The sequence below is a fragment of the Homarus americanus genome, unplaced genomic scaffold, assembly GCF_018991925.1.
Source record: "Homarus americanus isolate GMGI-L3 unplaced genomic scaffold, GMGI_Hamer_2.0 scaffold34921, whole genome shotgun sequence".
Classification (NCBI taxonomy): Eukaryota; Metazoa; Arthropoda; class Malacostraca; order Decapoda; family Nephropidae; genus Homarus; species Homarus americanus.
This window is the reverse complement of record NW_024741901.1, coordinates 3,688,502-3,706,078: the sequence shown is the minus strand read 5'-3', so window position 1 is coordinate 3,706,078 and position 17,577 is coordinate 3,688,502. Positions and strand designations below refer to the sequence as shown.

General features: G+C 45.3%; 1 protein-coding gene across 1 annotated transcript; it reads left to right on the top strand.

The window, feature by feature from the left end:
• Positions 1–1,234: 1,234 nt before the first annotated feature.
• Positions 1,235–5,545, top strand: LOC121876372 (proline-rich protein HaeIII subfamily 1-like). The gene is made up of 3 exons (XM_042381442.1): positions 1,235–1,300; positions 3,333–3,924; positions 5,430–5,545. Exons 1-3 carry the CDS (start codon positions 1,235–1,237, stop codon positions 5,543–5,545), a joined length of 774 nt encoding a protein of 257 aa, XP_042237376.1.
• The last annotated feature ends 12,032 nt before the right edge of the window (positions 5,546–17,577 follow it).

Genomic DNA, 17,577 nt, shown 5'->3' with positions numbered 1-17,577 from the left:
CACAGTGCTCAATTACCCTCGGTGATATATTGCAGGAGTAGGTCAGGTCTGCCTTCCTGACGTGATTACAAATTAAAAGGTAAAACTTAAAAGGCCCGGATGATAGACTGTTCGTAGGAGGTGAGAGTGTGTGTGTGGGGGTAGATAAGTACAGGAGAGAGAGAGAGAGAGAAAGAATTAATTACTAGCAGAGAGAGAGAGAGAGAGAATGATGAGGATAACGATTAATTAATAAACCAAATAAATAACACCAACAAATGAATAAATAAACAATGAATCGCGTAAATAAATAAACGTACAGATAAATACATCAATAACTGCATAAATAGACAGATGGATAGATGGATAGATAAAAGATAACAAGTGAATAGATGAATAAGTAAGTAAGGAGAGACTAAATTGTTTTTTTTTTGGGGGTTTATCTTACATTTGTCTCTGTCTTTGCTGTTCCTTCTTCTTCTTCTTTCGTGGTAACTAAATACAGTCTCTCGCAACAAGGCGTAAATGATGACTTATTTGGCATTATTTTTTGGGTTCGTTTTGTGGGTTCAGGGGTTCGGGTTGTGGATTCGGGGTTCTGTGGTTAGGGGTGGGTAGGTTAGGGTTCGGGTTGTGGGTTCCAGGGTTCGGGTTGTGGGTTCAGGGGTTCGGGTTGTGGGTTCAGGGTTCAGGTTGTGGGTTCCGGGTTCAGGCTGGGTTCAGGGGTTCGGGTTGTGGGTTCAGGGGTTCGGGTTGTGGGTTCAGGGATTCGAGTAGGGGGTTGAATGTCTTTTTGCGTTATATCGTTAATTTCTTACTCGAATTTCCTCTGCTTGTTCCATACTTATATTCTAACACTTAAACGAACACTTTATTGTCTATAAGTACTTGACACACTTAAACGATGACATCAAACTCTCTACACTTATTTATTTCTTCAAGTGTCAATCAACCAAGAGCTGACACCTGCCCAAGAGCTGTCAGTCACCCAGGATCTGACAGTCGTCCAGCCAAATTTTAACCTGGATTTGACAGTCATCCAAAACTAAAACCCAACTTGAATCTGACAGTTACCCAAGACCTGACAGTCATCCAAAACTTAAACCCAACTTGAATCTGACAGTCACCCAAGAACTGACAGTCATCCAAAACCTGACAGTAACACCCCCCCACCTCCCCTTGTGGTTCAACTAAACACGGGTTATCTTTTTAGGGTAATGACTAATATTTTTTTCCCCTGATCTTCCCTGGGGTCATGTTTATTGATATGAGATCCTACCCTGAAATTATCGCCAGCCAGAGACCCGTCGATAGTAATAAGGTATAGGAGGTGAGGCTATCCCTTGATTATGGCTAGACAGAGTAGTAGTAGTAGCTATAGCGAGTCTGATCTGTCTGTAGTAGTCCTCGTAAGTGAGAGAGAGAGAGGCTAGTTTAAACGGGTTCTCACATATAGTATAGCCGAGGCCTAATGGGTTTCATACCTAATCCAAGACAATCTATTCAGGTTAGGACCCATTATGATTAGAACCCAAGAGGTGCGAGTGTCATTTAGGAGCTTCATAGGTTAGGTTAGGTTAGGGCCCTTTAGCTCTAGGACTTATTGGACTATTTACCAGTCATAGGTTAGATTAGTCTAGGTTAGTTTCCTGACATGGAGTCTTGTGGCAATCAGAGCTGCACTACCATTCAGAGTTATGATATATTGTACACAAACATGGACCATTGTGTGTGTGTGTGTGTGTGTGTGTGTGTGTGTGTGTGTGTGTCCTGAACTGACTATGATACGCCAGGACATTTTCTAAAAAATATTCTTTGGTCGTCTGGTCAGAATTAACCACGTGTTAGTGTGACAGGAGGCTGGTGATTATACTCATCATTATAGTAAATCAGTCAATATTTATTATCCTGGACAATATTTGCAACGTTAAAGGAATAAATATTTTAGTACAAGTGTAAAACAACTTACCAATCTGCTTCCTTAAATTAGTAAATATTTCAGTTTTACTTCATATTTTAAGTAATTACTCGTACAATAAGATCACACTCACAGAAAAAAAACTAATCGTGATGAATTAACTGCTCATTAAAATATAACAGGTATCGTGACAAAGTATAAGGTCAGGAACTGTTTAAGCTATAAGGTAAAAGATCATAGGCGAGGGGCTTAGATAAAGGTAGTGGATTCCTCTCTGACGGCGCCGCTAGAGTGTTCCATCATCATTACTGTCCTCAGCTGCGTCGAGCTCTGATACTCTCCTACACCAACTGTGTAATTTGGACGCTCGGTGAACCTTATCGTCTTTATCTGTCTGTTTTTCTCGTCATATATTATAGAGAGACGCGGTAACACAGGTATTGTACGGTGAGAAGTTGGAGATATAGATAAGGAATCATCAAACTGATAAAGAGATTAGATAACAGCGGGAAATTAAGGACTAGAATGCGGGTTGGCCAAAGGGGCACCGAGTTTTTGCGTGAATACCTGCGGTCATTACTTAAGGCTTCCTCCATTTCATTTGAATAATTCCTACAATTGAAGGTGAAGATGTCGTACAAAGGACCACCTTAAAGTATCAGCAGGAATAGGAGGCGAGGAGAGCTTATCGCCATTAAGCATCCCCCGTAAGGTGGCGAATACGTTGTAAACCACATTATTACTGCAGACGGTGGGGCCGGTGGTTGGAGAGGGGGATGGGCAGTCTGGGAGCCGAGGTGCATCTTGCTCCTCCCCCCAACACTTCTCGAGACGATAAACAACCTTGCTGCCCACGACTCAGACACTGTTATTGTGCGTCTGTGTGGTATTGGTTGAATTTTAAGTACATGGTCTGGGTGTTGGTGGGCGTCACGTGGTATAGTAACACGTGTTTCAGTGACCGGTTATAGAAGCAGACCATATATGTGTGTATAGAGTGACGCACTCCATATGTGTGTTTAAAGTCTCACTATCTTCATGTATATAGAGTAATATTATCTATGTATATTCGCAGAGCCTTAGACTATGTATAAATGCATTGAAGTCACATTCCTTACACGTATGCATAAAGTTACAGTCGATACATATATCAGAGAGAGACGCAGGCCCACATACCCAGAGCTGCAGCCCATACATTAATTCAGTAGCATAAATACATACATCCACAGTCTACACATGTATACATACACCCACAGTGCACACATGTATACATGGACCCACAGTGCACACATGTATACATATGGACCCACAGTGCACACATGTATACATACACCCACAGTGCACACATGTATACATACATCCACAGTGCACACATGTATACATACACCCAGTGCACACATGTATACATATACCCACAGTGCACACATGTATACAGGAGAACCCACAGCACTCCAAGCATCACAGAGCCACAGAGCCCAGGACCTGCAGAGCCTATAGACCCACAGAGCCCAGGACCCATAGAGCACAGGACTCCACAGAGCTCAGGACCCACAGAGCCCAGGGACTACAGAGCCCAGGGGACTCCACAGAGCCCAGGACCCATAGAGCCCAGGGTCCACAGAGCCTAGGGACCCACAGAGCCCAGGACCCACAGAGCCCAGGACTCCACAGAGCCCAGGTGGACCCACAGGAGCCCAGGACCCACAGAGCCCAGGGACCCACAGAGCCCAGGGACCCACACAGAGCCCAGGACCCACAGAGCCCAGGACTCCACAGAGCCCAGGGACCCACAGAGCCCAGGACCCACAGGAGCAGGGACCCACAGAGCCCAGGGACCACAGAGCTCAGGGACCCACAGAGCCCAGGACCGCAGAGCCCAGGACCCACAGAGCTCAGGACCCACAGAGAGCCCAGGGACCCACAGAGCCCAGGGACCCACAGAGCCCAGGACCCACAGAGCCCAGGACCCACAGAGCCCAGGACAGAGATCATCATACCCTCAGACTCACCTCAAGGCCCAGAGGGTTGTTGGCGCTACAGGGGGTGGGGAAGACAGTGTCACACCACAGAGAGGGTTTCCGACACGTTTATCATCCATCCATCATGTGTGTTGACCTCTGCCCCCTCCTCTGACCTCCTCTCCACCCCCCTCTCCACCCCTCTCCAGCTACCTCCTCTCTCCCCTGCCCTCCTCTCTACCCCACCGCCCAATGTCTGCCCCACTCCACTCACTCCACCCTACCTCCTTCGCCTCTCTTTTCCCCTCCACCCGTCTCCACCCTTCTTTCCTTCCTACCCCCACCCACTGTCTCTTTCCACCCCTCCTCCCCCCATCGTCTGTCCCCACCCTTTCCCACAACCGTCTCTCCCCACCACCTTTTCCTCCCCCACCATCTCTCCCTGCCCCCCTACCTCTATCCCCACCGTCTCTCCCCACCACCTCCTCCCCCACCGTCACACCCCATTCCCCCTCCATCTTATCTTCGTCTTCTGTCACCTGCCACCTGCCACCTTCACCTGTTCGTCTGGCCCTGAACCGTCTTCACCTTAGAGCTCCCCTCCCCCAAGACGTGTTCTCCCTCCCTGACCTCTATCTTCTCTCCCAGAACCCCTGAAGTCTCTCCCTTAATATTTTATCTCCACCTGAACCTTGATTATTAACCTTACCTTTATTTTCTTGAACCCTGAACCTCCTTCTTGGCTCTTATGTTCTCCCTTAAATTAATGTCCCTATAGTTTGAACCTTCTCTTAGACTTTGAACTTTCTCCTGGATCATTCTTCTATTTTCCTTAAAGGGAGAGGGAGGAGAGGGAGAGGGAGAGGGAGAAGGAGAAGGAGAGGGAGAGGGAGAGGGAGAGGTACAGTAGAGAGTTATAACATAAGTAATACACCTTTGTCTGTCTCGTAAATGCACTGAACATCCTCACACTCGCTGGCTCTCACTCTCTACTAAATCTTTCCTATCACAGTATCTTGTTGGAGTGTCTACCTAACCTTACTGTTGCAGGAAGGAAAGCAGTCGTGTGCAGTGCCTCCTTGTGTACGAAAAAAGGTTTAGTTCTCAGAGTACTGTTGTGTCCACACTGGATGCCTATGGGACCCACTTGGACAAGTTAGATGATGTTCGATCTGGTAACAGCAAAAATGGGAAACAAATGGATGACGATGTGAAATAGACTAAATATGACGCCATAACTGCTGCTTGTTCTAATTCATGTCATAAACTCTCCCATTTCCCTAGACTTGTACACCTACCCAAACATAGCGTGTACTGATCCCCTCACATACCTGCGTCTCTCCCTTCTGCGTGGAGACCACAAGACGACTGGAGGAACATCACCTAACCTTAAGGAACAATCTACGTAGTCTCCCCCACCTCCCTCCTGCAGCAGTTCACGTCGACACTCCCTCGGGTGACGATATCAGTGACCTGCCTCAAGCAACACCCAAGGCCATTCATCTTCACTCTACTGGACCGTTATTGTTGACGTTTCCCGAGAGGCATTAATACTGTCCCGTGATCACCTTCAGCAGCAGATCAACTCAAGCAACAATCCCGGGTATTCGACCTCGTCTCTCCTGTAACAACCCTCGTCATTGCTTTCAGTAGACGCCTAGAAAATGACCGTGGTGCCTGGAGCAGATGACCGTGGTGCCTGGAGCAGATGACCGTGGTGCCTGGAGCAAACATGTCTGGCATTTGTCTCTAGCTGGTGCAGCGGCCCTGAGACAAGCCGCCGTGGGAAAGAAGTCTCCACATCCTATTCTTGATATTTATCATTCATGTTTTTTATTGGAGCTGTGAATTGTGGCAACACTTCTCAAAGGACGCTCATTAGGCACCTTTAAAAATAGTCAGTGAAGGTAATTAATCAATGGATGAGCAAGCCGTAATTATGCATCTGATAAAGTCAATATGACTGCCCGCAGGTGTGCCCTGAAAAATGATTGGCCAGTATAAAGCGAATAACATGCAATTAAAAAGTGGTACAACAAGTTCTTTTTTTCTTCTTTTAATCTGTGGTGCGCATCACGCCTTTTGAACCCCTGTTATCCGCGGTGGTCGTGCCGAGGTACCGACCAGCAGTTTAAGAAACAAGTGCTTTACAACCAGGTCCCTTGTGTCGTGGTGAGCCCGGCCAGGTGATCACGGGGCATGAGGAACCTAACCCACCACCGGACGATGACGTGGGTAAAGGAGAAAATCAATAACCTACAGATAACTTTGACACCAACCTAAAAACACAAAAATATATATATATATACTGATTATATAATACTCTTACGTGCATAATCTTTCTATTTATAGGACTTAAATTACATAAACTAGACAGATGAAAGCCAAGCCAAAAAAATACAATATGAAAGGTCTCCGAGTGATCATAAAAACTCTTGAGTGTACAGACTTCATCACGATTGAATTTTCCTCCTTAATCACTGTGGATGGTTTGTAATAAGGGGTGGAGAGAAGGGGTGATAAGTGGGCAGTGTGGCCGAGGTATATTATAAACGCCAGCAAGTATATGTTTGAATTAATGTTAGCTGGTGGGCACACAGCATGAACCATAGTTATCACAGGCGACAATATCAAGGCGCATCTAATGACTCCTCTAATTGATTGCAGCTCTGCGTGTGTGTGTGTGTGTGTGTGTGTGTGTGTGTGTGTGTGTATGCATGACTTTCTTGTCGGCCCAATGTTCTTTTCCAATAGGTATTTTTTTTTAGTCCACCCGGCACAGGTCACTGACGCACATTAATTTAACGTCTCATTACCATAAACAATATGATAAGAGAGGGTTAGGTTAGGTTAGGTTAGGTTAGGTTAGGTTAGGTTAGGTTAGGTTAGGTTAGGTTAGGTTAGGTTAGGTTAGCTGGGGGAAGACTAATATTGAAGTTATCCAAAAATAAAAAGGTACCCTGAGCCTAATTCAATACCTGTATCAGTGTACAGTCTCACCTGTCGAGAGCTGCAGCTAATAATCACACAGTGTAATGGCCTTCTCACCTGTGGCTCAGTTCTATCTCTTAAGAGTTATGAGAAAGCTGAAGGTCATTATGTGTGTGTGTGTGTGTGTGTGTGTGTGTGTGTGTGACCTTTTAATCTTGAAATAATACATGATGACACTAGTTTATTTCAAAGCAGAGATAGCAACAATTAAAACTGTGGGGGAGGGAGGAAGAGAGGGAGGAGGGATGAGAGGGGGAGGAGGGGGGTGAGAGGGGGGGAGGGAGGAGGGGGCAGGGAAGGGAGGGAGAGGGAGGGGACATGGTGGAGTCCGTCGGTCTTATCTTATCTCTATGATGTTTTTGAAGGAAGGAACCACTGACACCTGCTTGGGGAGGAGGGAGGGAGGGGGTGCGGGCGGGCGGGCGGGCGGGCGGGCGGGCGTGAAGGGAAGAAGAAATAGATAGCCAGATATATACCTACGACAATAGTAATAAACCGTGACTAATAAGTGTATAAGAGGAACGGTTAAAATGTTTTACTGACTTGGTATATGGAAAAAATAAGGTAGAACCACACCTCACGTTATTTATTCCAATGTCGTCTTTCCTGAGTTTAATACACTGGTCCTTTAAACTCACTATGTCAGCCTTATAGAAGTTTACCTGACTGCCCCTCAAGCCACACCCTCAGTTGGACGGACACACCATCATGGAGCAGCAGCAGAACGCATCAGAATTCCTCGTTGTTTCTCCCGGATGACGCCACGCAGTTTTCGCATTAGGACATAGTAGTGACTGGTGATCGATGTTTTACGCGGCAGGTTAGTCGATCAGTAGAATGTCTTTGGCATCCCAGAATATCAAGGCCACGATCTTGCCGACAGAGCTTTGACTTCCGAGGCTTCTTAAGAATCGGGGAATTTCGGTGCATGGATTCCAACTTTGACGGATAGTCCTAGTGGGGAAACCAGGTCTCATCTACCGTTATCAGACAGAAAAGAAAGTTAGGTTCCTGCACCGTGCAGTTCAAGGAGCTCGGGACTCGAAGCCTCCCTCTGGTGTTGATCTTAAGCGCTAAGGTTTCGAGGGAACACATCTTGTAGAAATGTTAAACTCAGTGCTTATTTAATTGATACTCGGGCTACTCCTCATCAGGGGGTCATCGTCAAGGTTCTCGTCCTCACGCTTGAACTCCTTGACCCAACCTGTGATGGTGCCATATGAGGACCATCTGTGTCATATACTCCACCCCACCCAAACCCACCCCACCCCAACCCACCGCACCCCAACCCACCGCACCCCGTGTGTTGATAAATGCCCTTTTCTATAGGAACTTCTTGTCAAACTCCGAGGCTCAAATTTGCCAGATTCTTTAATATATAGACGTTAATGTTTAAGTTTTTATTAGTGTACAATACATTACATCACATTAGTCAATATAACTGAAACACAGACTTGAGCATTTAACTTTATTTTATCAAAGTATTGAATTTTGTCACTTGTTTTACCCCTTGAATTATATTGCGAAACTTTTCTCACTGTCACACATATGCTCTCTCTCTCTCTCTCTCTCTCTCTCTCACACACGCACACGCACACGCACACGCACACACAACTCAAGAATCCCACCAAGCAGCACGACCACGCAAACTCGACTCTCAAACTGCCTTGCTCCGGCCTGCTGTCTCTCTGTATCTCTCTCAGGCTGTCTCTTACCTGCTCTCTTTTACTCCCTCACGTTTTCTCTGCTCCTGTATCTCTCGTGTCTTATCTCTTCTCTAGTCGACTCTTTCTCGTCTTCTTTCTCTCTCTCTCTCTGTCTCTTCATAGTGTATTTCATCTCTATGTCTCTCTAAGCTGCTAACTCTCATCTCTGTCTCTTATCTCAGGGTCCTATGCGTCTCTCCCGACTCCTCCACACACACACACACACACTCCAATAAACTCAAGTTATTATGTGTTCCACGCAGCAATGTCGGCGATGTTCCTTTAATATTTGTGTTGTCAGTTCTTGATTGATCAGCTTCCCCTCCCCCCCCCCTCTCTACCTCCTCCCATTAAGTCCTTCGCTATTAAGTTCTTCCCCATTATATCTTCCCCCCATTAGGTTTTCCCCCCATTGAGTCCTCCATTATTAGGCCCTCCAACCATTAAGTCCTCCCACCATTATATCTTCCCCCCATTATATCTTCCCCCCATTATATCTTCCCCCATTAGGTTCTCCCCATTAAGTCTCGACTTCTATTAAGTCCTCATCTTTCTGGCCTCCTGTGTAAGCTAAGGGGAATTAGATAAGGATCATACAAGGTGTTTGCTTAGAACCTCTTGTTTTATTTGTTTTCCTTCACCCATACAGTTCAGGAACCAATGGGAGGGGGGGTTGGGGGGGGGATATAAGCCATGAGTTAAGGTCTCTCTCTCTCTCTCTCTCTCTCTCATCCACCTTAACCCCTACAGTAACATCATCAGGAGTTAGGTGGGGTTGGGTTACCTTTCTCCTTCCCTCCCCATCCCTCCTCCTCTTCCCCTGCTCTCCCCCTCTCCCTCTTCACACCCTCCCTCACTGACCCCTCTTGTGCCCTCTTTGTAACTCTACAAATCAGGTGCGCACAGCCTTTTTATTGTTTCCTCATTATGTACTGCAAGAGACAGTGAGGGGAATGAAGTGGGAGGGGGAATGATGGGGAGGGAATGAAGTGGGGAGAGGAATGAAGGGAGGAGAGGAATTAAGGAAGGATGAAATGAGGGAACAACCAGGACCCAACAGTCGAGCGTTCAGGTGTGGGCTGACATAGGTGTTGAGTGAGGGAGTGAGGGATGGGCGGAGGTGTTCGTCAGGGTGTAGGGACGAGCGAGACGTAACTGACCCGGCACCAGAAGGAGGCATCAGTAATGTATCGTACCTGTGGCACTGTACCTTGGTGGATGATGGGGCACTCCCTACCTGTGGCACGTCTTACTGTAAATATTGGTCTCTCTATGTCTCTCTGTCTCTCTCTGTCTCTCCCTTCTCTCTCTGGATCTCGTTCATTGTCATCTCTTGTATGTATGTCCTTGTTCCATTTATTTCTTCGTCTCTTTCTATGTATATATATATCTTATTGTTTGTATTTTATTTTCACTCTCTCTCTCTTGGTGAAGGTTTGGATATAATCTCACCTCACCACCCTATTTTTCACCTAACTCTCCCACACCTCCCCCTCCAACACCACCACACCCTCCTCCAACACCACCACACCTTCACCTCCACCCTACCACACCTTGGTCGTACACCCTACCCCCCTCCTATCCTATCCTGATCAACACCTTCACCCCAACACCTTCACCCAGTCCCATTCCCCCATCACTCCCCCCACCACACTACCCTGACTCCCACTGTGAATGGTCTCTGGTCCCTCGTAAGTCTATCCTCTGCTGCAGGAGAGTGTGAGCACCAGTAGGAGGTCGTGTACGGTGACGGATCCAGCGGTGGCGGACTATCAACACGTCGTCGACTCCTGGTTGAACTGTAGCTCATGGCGGAGGGGTAGGAGGGAGGGAGAGGATGGAAGAGTGATAAAAGAAGGGAAGGTGAGGGGGAAGAGGGAGGGAAAGGGTGATAAGAAGGAGGTGGGGGAGAAGGGAGGGATTCAGGTAGAGCAATGCTTCCGTATGTTTGTACTGATGAAGGTTATTGATACCAGTGACCACCACACAGTCTTGTATCACTGACGATGGAGGCTGAGTTATATTAGCTTGACCAGTCCTTTGAAGTATTAGCTTGACCAGTCCTTTGAAGTATTAGCTTGACCAGTCCTTTGAAGTATTAGCTTGACCAGTACTTTGAAGTATCAGGTTGAGCAGCCCTTTGAAGTATTAGCTTGAACAGTCCTTTGAAGTATTAGGTTGACCAGTCCTTTGAAGTATTAGGTTGACCAGTACTTTGAAGTATCAGGTTGACCAGTACTTTGAAGTATCAGGTTGAGCAGCCCTTTGAAGTATTAGCTTGAACAGTCCTTTGAAGTATTAGGTTGAGCAGCCCTTTGAAGTATTAGCTTGAACAGTCCTTTGAAGTATTAGGTTGACCAGTCCTTTGAAGTATTAGGTTGACCAGTACTTTGAAGTATTAGGTTGACCAGTCCTTGGAAGTATTAGCTTGAGCAGTCCTTGAAGTATTAGCTTGACCAGTCCTTTTTGAAGTATTAGCTTTACCAAAGCTCTTTGAAGTATTAGCTTGACCAGTCCTTTGAAGTATTAGCTTGACCAGTCCTTTGAAGTATTAGGTTGACCAGTCCTTTGAAGTATTAGCTTGAACAGTCCTTTGAAGTATTAGCTTGACCAGTCCTTTGAAGTATTAGCTTGACCAGTCCTTTGAAGTATTAGGTTGACCAGTCCTTTGAAGTATTAGGTTGACCAGTCCTTTGAAGTATTAGGTTGACCAGTACTTTGAAGTATCAGGTTGACCAGTACTTTGAAGTATCAGGTTGAGCAGCCCTTTGAAGTATTAGCTTGAACAGTCCTTTGAAGTATTAGGTTGACCAGTCCTTTGAAGTATTAGGTTGAGCAGCCCTTTGAAGTATTAGGTTGACCAGTACTTTGAAGTATCAGGTTGACCAGCCCTTTGAAGTATTAGCTTGAGCAGCCCTTTGAAGTATTAGGTTAGTTTAGGCTGGGTTAGGTTAGGTTAGGTTGGATTGGGTTAGGTTAGGTTAGGTTAAAATTACCAGTCCCGTAGTTCATATATCCCTCTTCACCTCTTCAAATGACCTGTGTTCAACGTGATGACTGACTCTGTGTTAGAACTGAGGATCTTACTGCAGCGACGACACCTAACCAGCGAGGAGAGAGGACATTACAACACATACAATAACTTTCTTTTTTTACCATTTGGAGATGTAATGTTTTGATGTTTAATGATAAAAATTGTAGTGTATCGTAAAATATAATCAGTGTAATTAATCATCTTGTGGCTTCATTTAAATACAAAGTGTAACTGTAAATTAGATGAGTAAAGCTGCAGGTATGAATGCCTTCCCAGAGCCTCTTGCTTAATGTTCGTGTGTCACATTGGGTAAACAACTTGTGAGCTTAACCAACCATCTACTGATAATATCGCCACCGTAAACAACACGTGGGGAACTTTTGTGTCACATTATACAAGAGATACTCACCAGTACCTACATGCTGCTTCTTTAAACAAATCTCTACACCCTACCCCCTACCCTCCACCCCACACCCCACCCCACCCCACCCCACCCCTCACCCTACCCCACCCCACCACAACAATAATCGCGCTGGCTGCCTCTGCTGATCGAATCGTTTATAGTCAATTGATTCCAGCCGGGTCGAACCTGTTGAGTCGAGACGGCTTTGTTCGCACGTCCCACAAATTAGATTATGTTTCGTTATGTTCGAGAGCCACAAAGATCAAACCAAATTTGTTGAGATGGAAGATATATAATCCTTGTTCTGCTAGGCCAACCTTGTGTTAAATATACAGTGTTTTTTATGGTGAACATGGCAAGTGGCAGCGTGCATGCGTGTACTGTTGCCTTCATATCTCGGCTGCACCATAAGGCTATCTCGCTGTTAGATATGTTCATATAACGCAACACATTTTTCATCAGGTGATATTTGTAATGGTGGGTTTTATATTCGTTCAGATATATTCTCATAGCTTAGTAGTATCAGAGTTTCAACAAACTATTTTTTTTTGCAATATTGTTGAATGCCAAAAAAAAGTACAGGGTGGCGCATAAGTCTCTTTGTCGAGAACCTTTATATACAGTAAGTATGTTCTCTATAAAGACACTTTTGCACCACCCTGTAGGTCCTATCTTTCTCGTGGTGAAAGGAAAGAAAGAGTTTGACTCGTGGCACCTAGTGACCATTTATTTACATCGTCTTGATCCTTCCTGTACCTGGGTCTCACCAGATCATTGTTCGTGTTGATGAGATACAAAATAATCCATCACTGGATATTGGTGAAAGTGAGATTTATACAAAGGAACTTTTGTCAGGGGAAATCAGCACAAGTTTCTTTATTCTCTCTCTTGGTGAAAGTAGGAATGGTTGAGTCACTGGAGTCAGCCATGATATAAGAGGAGGGTGAAGGGGCTATTTATATCATGTTGGTCATCTCTTCTTCTGACGCCAAGAAATATAATAATAATAGAAAATTATAACCATCGGAAAAAATTGGTAAGAAATTCAGAGTTATTTTCGCTCGTAAATCTTTAAGGTGTAAGAAGATCATTCAAGAATTTCTCGCAACAGAATATAGTGAAGGCAAGTCAGACAGTTGCTCGTACACCTTTATACTCGTAATTATTCCCTGAAAAAGACGCCCCAGTAGGAGGATGAAGCAGCAAGACAGGCATGATGTATAACACTCATGGCTGTGTTGTGGTAATCTCTCGACAGCTAATTTTAGCTTGTTCACGCAGCATCAGATGTCATGTGACACACCTTCTCCAAGTTTGTCTGGCTCCTGAGACACTCCCTTGCATTGTTACTGCTCCGCTGACTGGTGTCGACAATAAAAGATAAGAAAACATATGTTGGTTTGTTCACTCGTCTGTCCAAGCATCGTCGAGGCTCACCTTGTGTTGGGCACGTCGCGCCCTCCACCAGTCACTGTTGAGTGGCCGCCTCCAACACACACACGACAAATGACCCCTAAATTTGTACAGCGCCTCTTGCATCAGCCCCAACGCGGCCAACGCCTGCTCTTCCTCTCTGACTCAGCCTCCTTGATGCTGTGCGACGCGGCGCTGTCTTCTTGTCAGCTTCTGCGGTTCTGTACGAGTCACACAGGTCTTCGTCTTAGCCACCTGGATGATGAAGCACTCAGTGAGGTCTCTGTTTTAGCCTTCTTGATGGTGCACGACGCAGCGCTTCTCCTTATCAGCCACAGCTGCGTTGTGCGATTCATTGTGGTTTTCTTCGCCTCCTGAAGGCTGAACACTCACACACCACGCTGTGTCATCCAACTTGATGTTCCACAACCAAACTCTGTTTTCATTTCACCACAAAAATGATGCCGTCCTTTTCAGTCCACACACTTGGTGATCCTGGTGTGGCAGTCCTGTTGCATAACAGACCAGTCACCAACGATATCTGGTAACAGATTGTTGGCAGGTCTGAGCGTCGTTTGAAAAAAAAATTACGGAAACAGAGAGCGTCTTCTTCGCCATTCTGTTAAAAAGAAATCTATTATATCAGCTGTAGTCATAAGACTTTTAATATTACTTAAGTTTTAATGGTAAAGATCTGTCACTCAGTTTTATCAGTACAAAGGATGTAGGAGGGCGCGAGGTAGACCCGCTGGAGGACGATCTGTGTACAGTGAGGCTGGGTGCGTGTACACACTCTTATTGCCCTGGCCTGACACCCAGCCGCCCACCACCACAACACCACCTTGGAGAGGGAACTGGAGAAGACCTTTGTGGCTGACACATGACTGACCTAGGCAAACACCTGTCAGGGGCGGGCCCACGGGGTGACCCTCACCTCCTGCAGGACCCCAGCACGCCTCTGTCGGCCGCCTCAGGGACTTGGGGTCACAAGGCCAGTTAAGAAGTATCTTGCCCTTTGACTAAACTAATAGGAAAGACCTGGTACGTTTATTTGTTTAGTTGTTTTACACACACACACACACACACACACACACACACACACACACACACACACAGTACCACAGAGGCAGAATAAAACAGTATGGTAATTCTGAGACGCACCTCAATTGTCACCACGGCGGCGGCAGCATAAACATAACTCACAACACAAGCAACATGTCTCCCACAGTTTGTTATATAACCAAGATATAATATACCAGCAATCTCAAGAATATATTTCAGTGATGAACTTTACGTTAGAGGAGGACAGCGCTTGACTCCACCTCTTGACGGAGGGACGGATTATTTTGTTTTTGTTTTTAAGTTTGCAGAGTCGTTAGTCCGCCAAGGTGGACGAGGTGGATGATAAACTCATTCTGAATATTTAATACAAAACAGTTAAGGGAGTTCCGGAATATATTGGTTAATCGATTTAAAGCGAACATAAATGTGTTGTCCAACTTATCCGTTACTTATTGAAAGAGAATAAACATACGATAGGTAGTTGATCTTGGCAGTGATGAGTGTGTAAATAGTGACTTGAGCTATGAGTGACTTGAGCTATGAGTGACTTGAGCTATGAGTGACTTGAGCTATGAGTGACTTGAGCTATGAGTGACTTGAGCTATGAGTGACTTGAGCTATGAGTGACTTGAGCTATGAGTGACTTGAGCTATGAGTGACTTGAGCTATGAGTGACTTGAGCTATGAGTGACTTGAGCTATGAGTGACTTGAGCTATGAGTGACTTGAGCTATGAGTGACTTGAGCTATGAGTGACTTGAGGCTATGGTGACGAGTGACTTGAGCTATGAGTGACAGGCTATGAGTTGACAGGCTATGAGTGACAGGCTATAATTGACTTGCTATGAGTGACTTGAGCTATGGTGACTTGAGGCTATGAGGGGTGACGAGGCTATGAATGACAGGCTGACTTGAGCTATGGTGACTTGGATAGACAGAGATGAGAGGCAGAGATGAGAGACAGAGATGAGAGACAGAGATGAGGGACAGAGATGAGGAGACCAGAGATGAGAGACAGAGATGAGAGACAGAGATGAGAGACAGAGATGAGAGACAGAGATGAGAGACAGAGATGAGAGACAGAGATGAGAGACAGAGATGAGGGACAGAGATGAGAGACAGAGATGAGAGACAGAGATGAGAGACAGAGATGAGAGACAGAGATGAGAGACAGAGATGAGAGACAGAGATGAGAGACAGAGATGAGGGACAGAGATGAGAGACAGAGATGAGAGACAGAGATGAGAGACAGAGATGAGAGACAGAGATGAGAGACAGAGATGAGAGACAGAGGATACGGTTAATATGTATTAGTAGCCAATGTTTTGATCCGGTAAGAATATGTGGCGTAAAACTAGGAAATATTTATATATATACAGTATATCTTGTATTAAGTGAACGGGAGTGTGTCTGACTCCTATTGAAAAATAAAAATTGATTACTCTTGAAATGCATAGGTTTAATAATGTGAAACAGGGTGAGAAGGTGACGAGAGAGAGAGAAAGAGAGAGGGAGAGAGAGATAGAGAGATACTCTGATTCTTACATAGGTCCCTCCCACGGTGAGTGTCGCCTCCTAACAAGCACAGAGATATCGACTCCCATGTACTCGGTTGAAGCTCTCACGTATACTTTGGTGTACCTCTCTCCCAGGTACGTGGGTGCACCAGCTTTCTATGTACGTGTATGTAGCGCTCTTTCCCACGTACGTAGGTGTACATAACAAAGCATCACACAACCTGCCTCGCCGGTCAAACGTCCCACCGACTACAGCTGCCCTCGGTAGGTCATGTTCCTTTGCCATCACTTATATTTAGTGTTGACAGCTGAGTTCTCATCCTTTGTGTCGTTTATATAATGCCGTCATTACAAGGTGGGCGTTCTGTGCTGGGGCCGTATAGGCTTTTCTACCCGAGCCCATCACCCAGCACACTTCCAGGCGGTAAAAACACCCAATATATGGCCCCAACGGAGACATGTATTGCATAGAAAAACAATAGAACGTCGTAAATTCGCTTTATAGTTCCAGATCATAAACACAGCACAGGCTTTGATTCCTTTTGATAGTCATGGCTTCCAGGTGAAGGGGGGAAGGGTTATAGACGGAATGACCTCCCCCCCCCTCCACACCTAACTCAAGTTCTGATCCTCCTTCGTCCTGGTCGTTTATGGTGTTTATAAATGTGGTATTCGCGCGGTAGAGATACATTGTAGGTTCGGCAACGACGCCATATTTAATTTCCTATTCACAGAGTAAACATTGGCCGACTAGCTCTTTGTTGTTACTGAAGAATTGTTTTTATAACTAGAGAGAGAGAGAGAGACAGAGAGAGAGAGAGAGAGAGAGGTCCCAGGGTTGTAAAAAGGCAAGTAATTGTGTAACATGCTAATTAGGTGTGCTAAGGATACGTTGTTTATGTTGGAACACGGTGAGAATAATTGATAGGAAGGTAAATGTGTGTTTGGATTGCCTTAGCTGGTTTCATTCTAGAGGTTAAAGTGCACACACACACACACACACTCACTCACACACACACACACTTACTATAACAATAAACATTTAAGATAACCTTCCCCTGGCCGCCACAAATGGTCTACCAACCCGGATTGTTATTAACAAGACACTGAGTCATTACTGAACATTAAGTAGCATCATTATTTTACAGTGTTGTTAGGGTAGTCGAGGAGGAAGTGTAAATTGTAAATAGTAAAATGTGTAAAACTGGAGAAGATTTACTTTTGATTTTTTTTTTTGTAAAATTGAATATTATGTCAGATGTGGGATTGAGCGTTATGTGAAACTGAACATTACGCAAGATTGAACATTATGAAAGTGAGCATTATCTGAAACTGAACATTATAAAAAACAACATTACGTAAAACTAAACATTATGTGAAACTGACGGTCAGTTAGAAGTGGTGTGGATACGGGACATTGTAGAATCTTTTTTTTTTTTTTTCCTGAACACAAGAACACTGTGAGACCGATACTCCACTCGACCACCTGGATGCGTACCATAAACACGGAGACCAGGAGGTGAGTGCTGTATATGCTTACCCACCGCGCCCATTAAGTATGATCCTGAGTATAAGTTGTTGCTTGAAGATCTTGCCC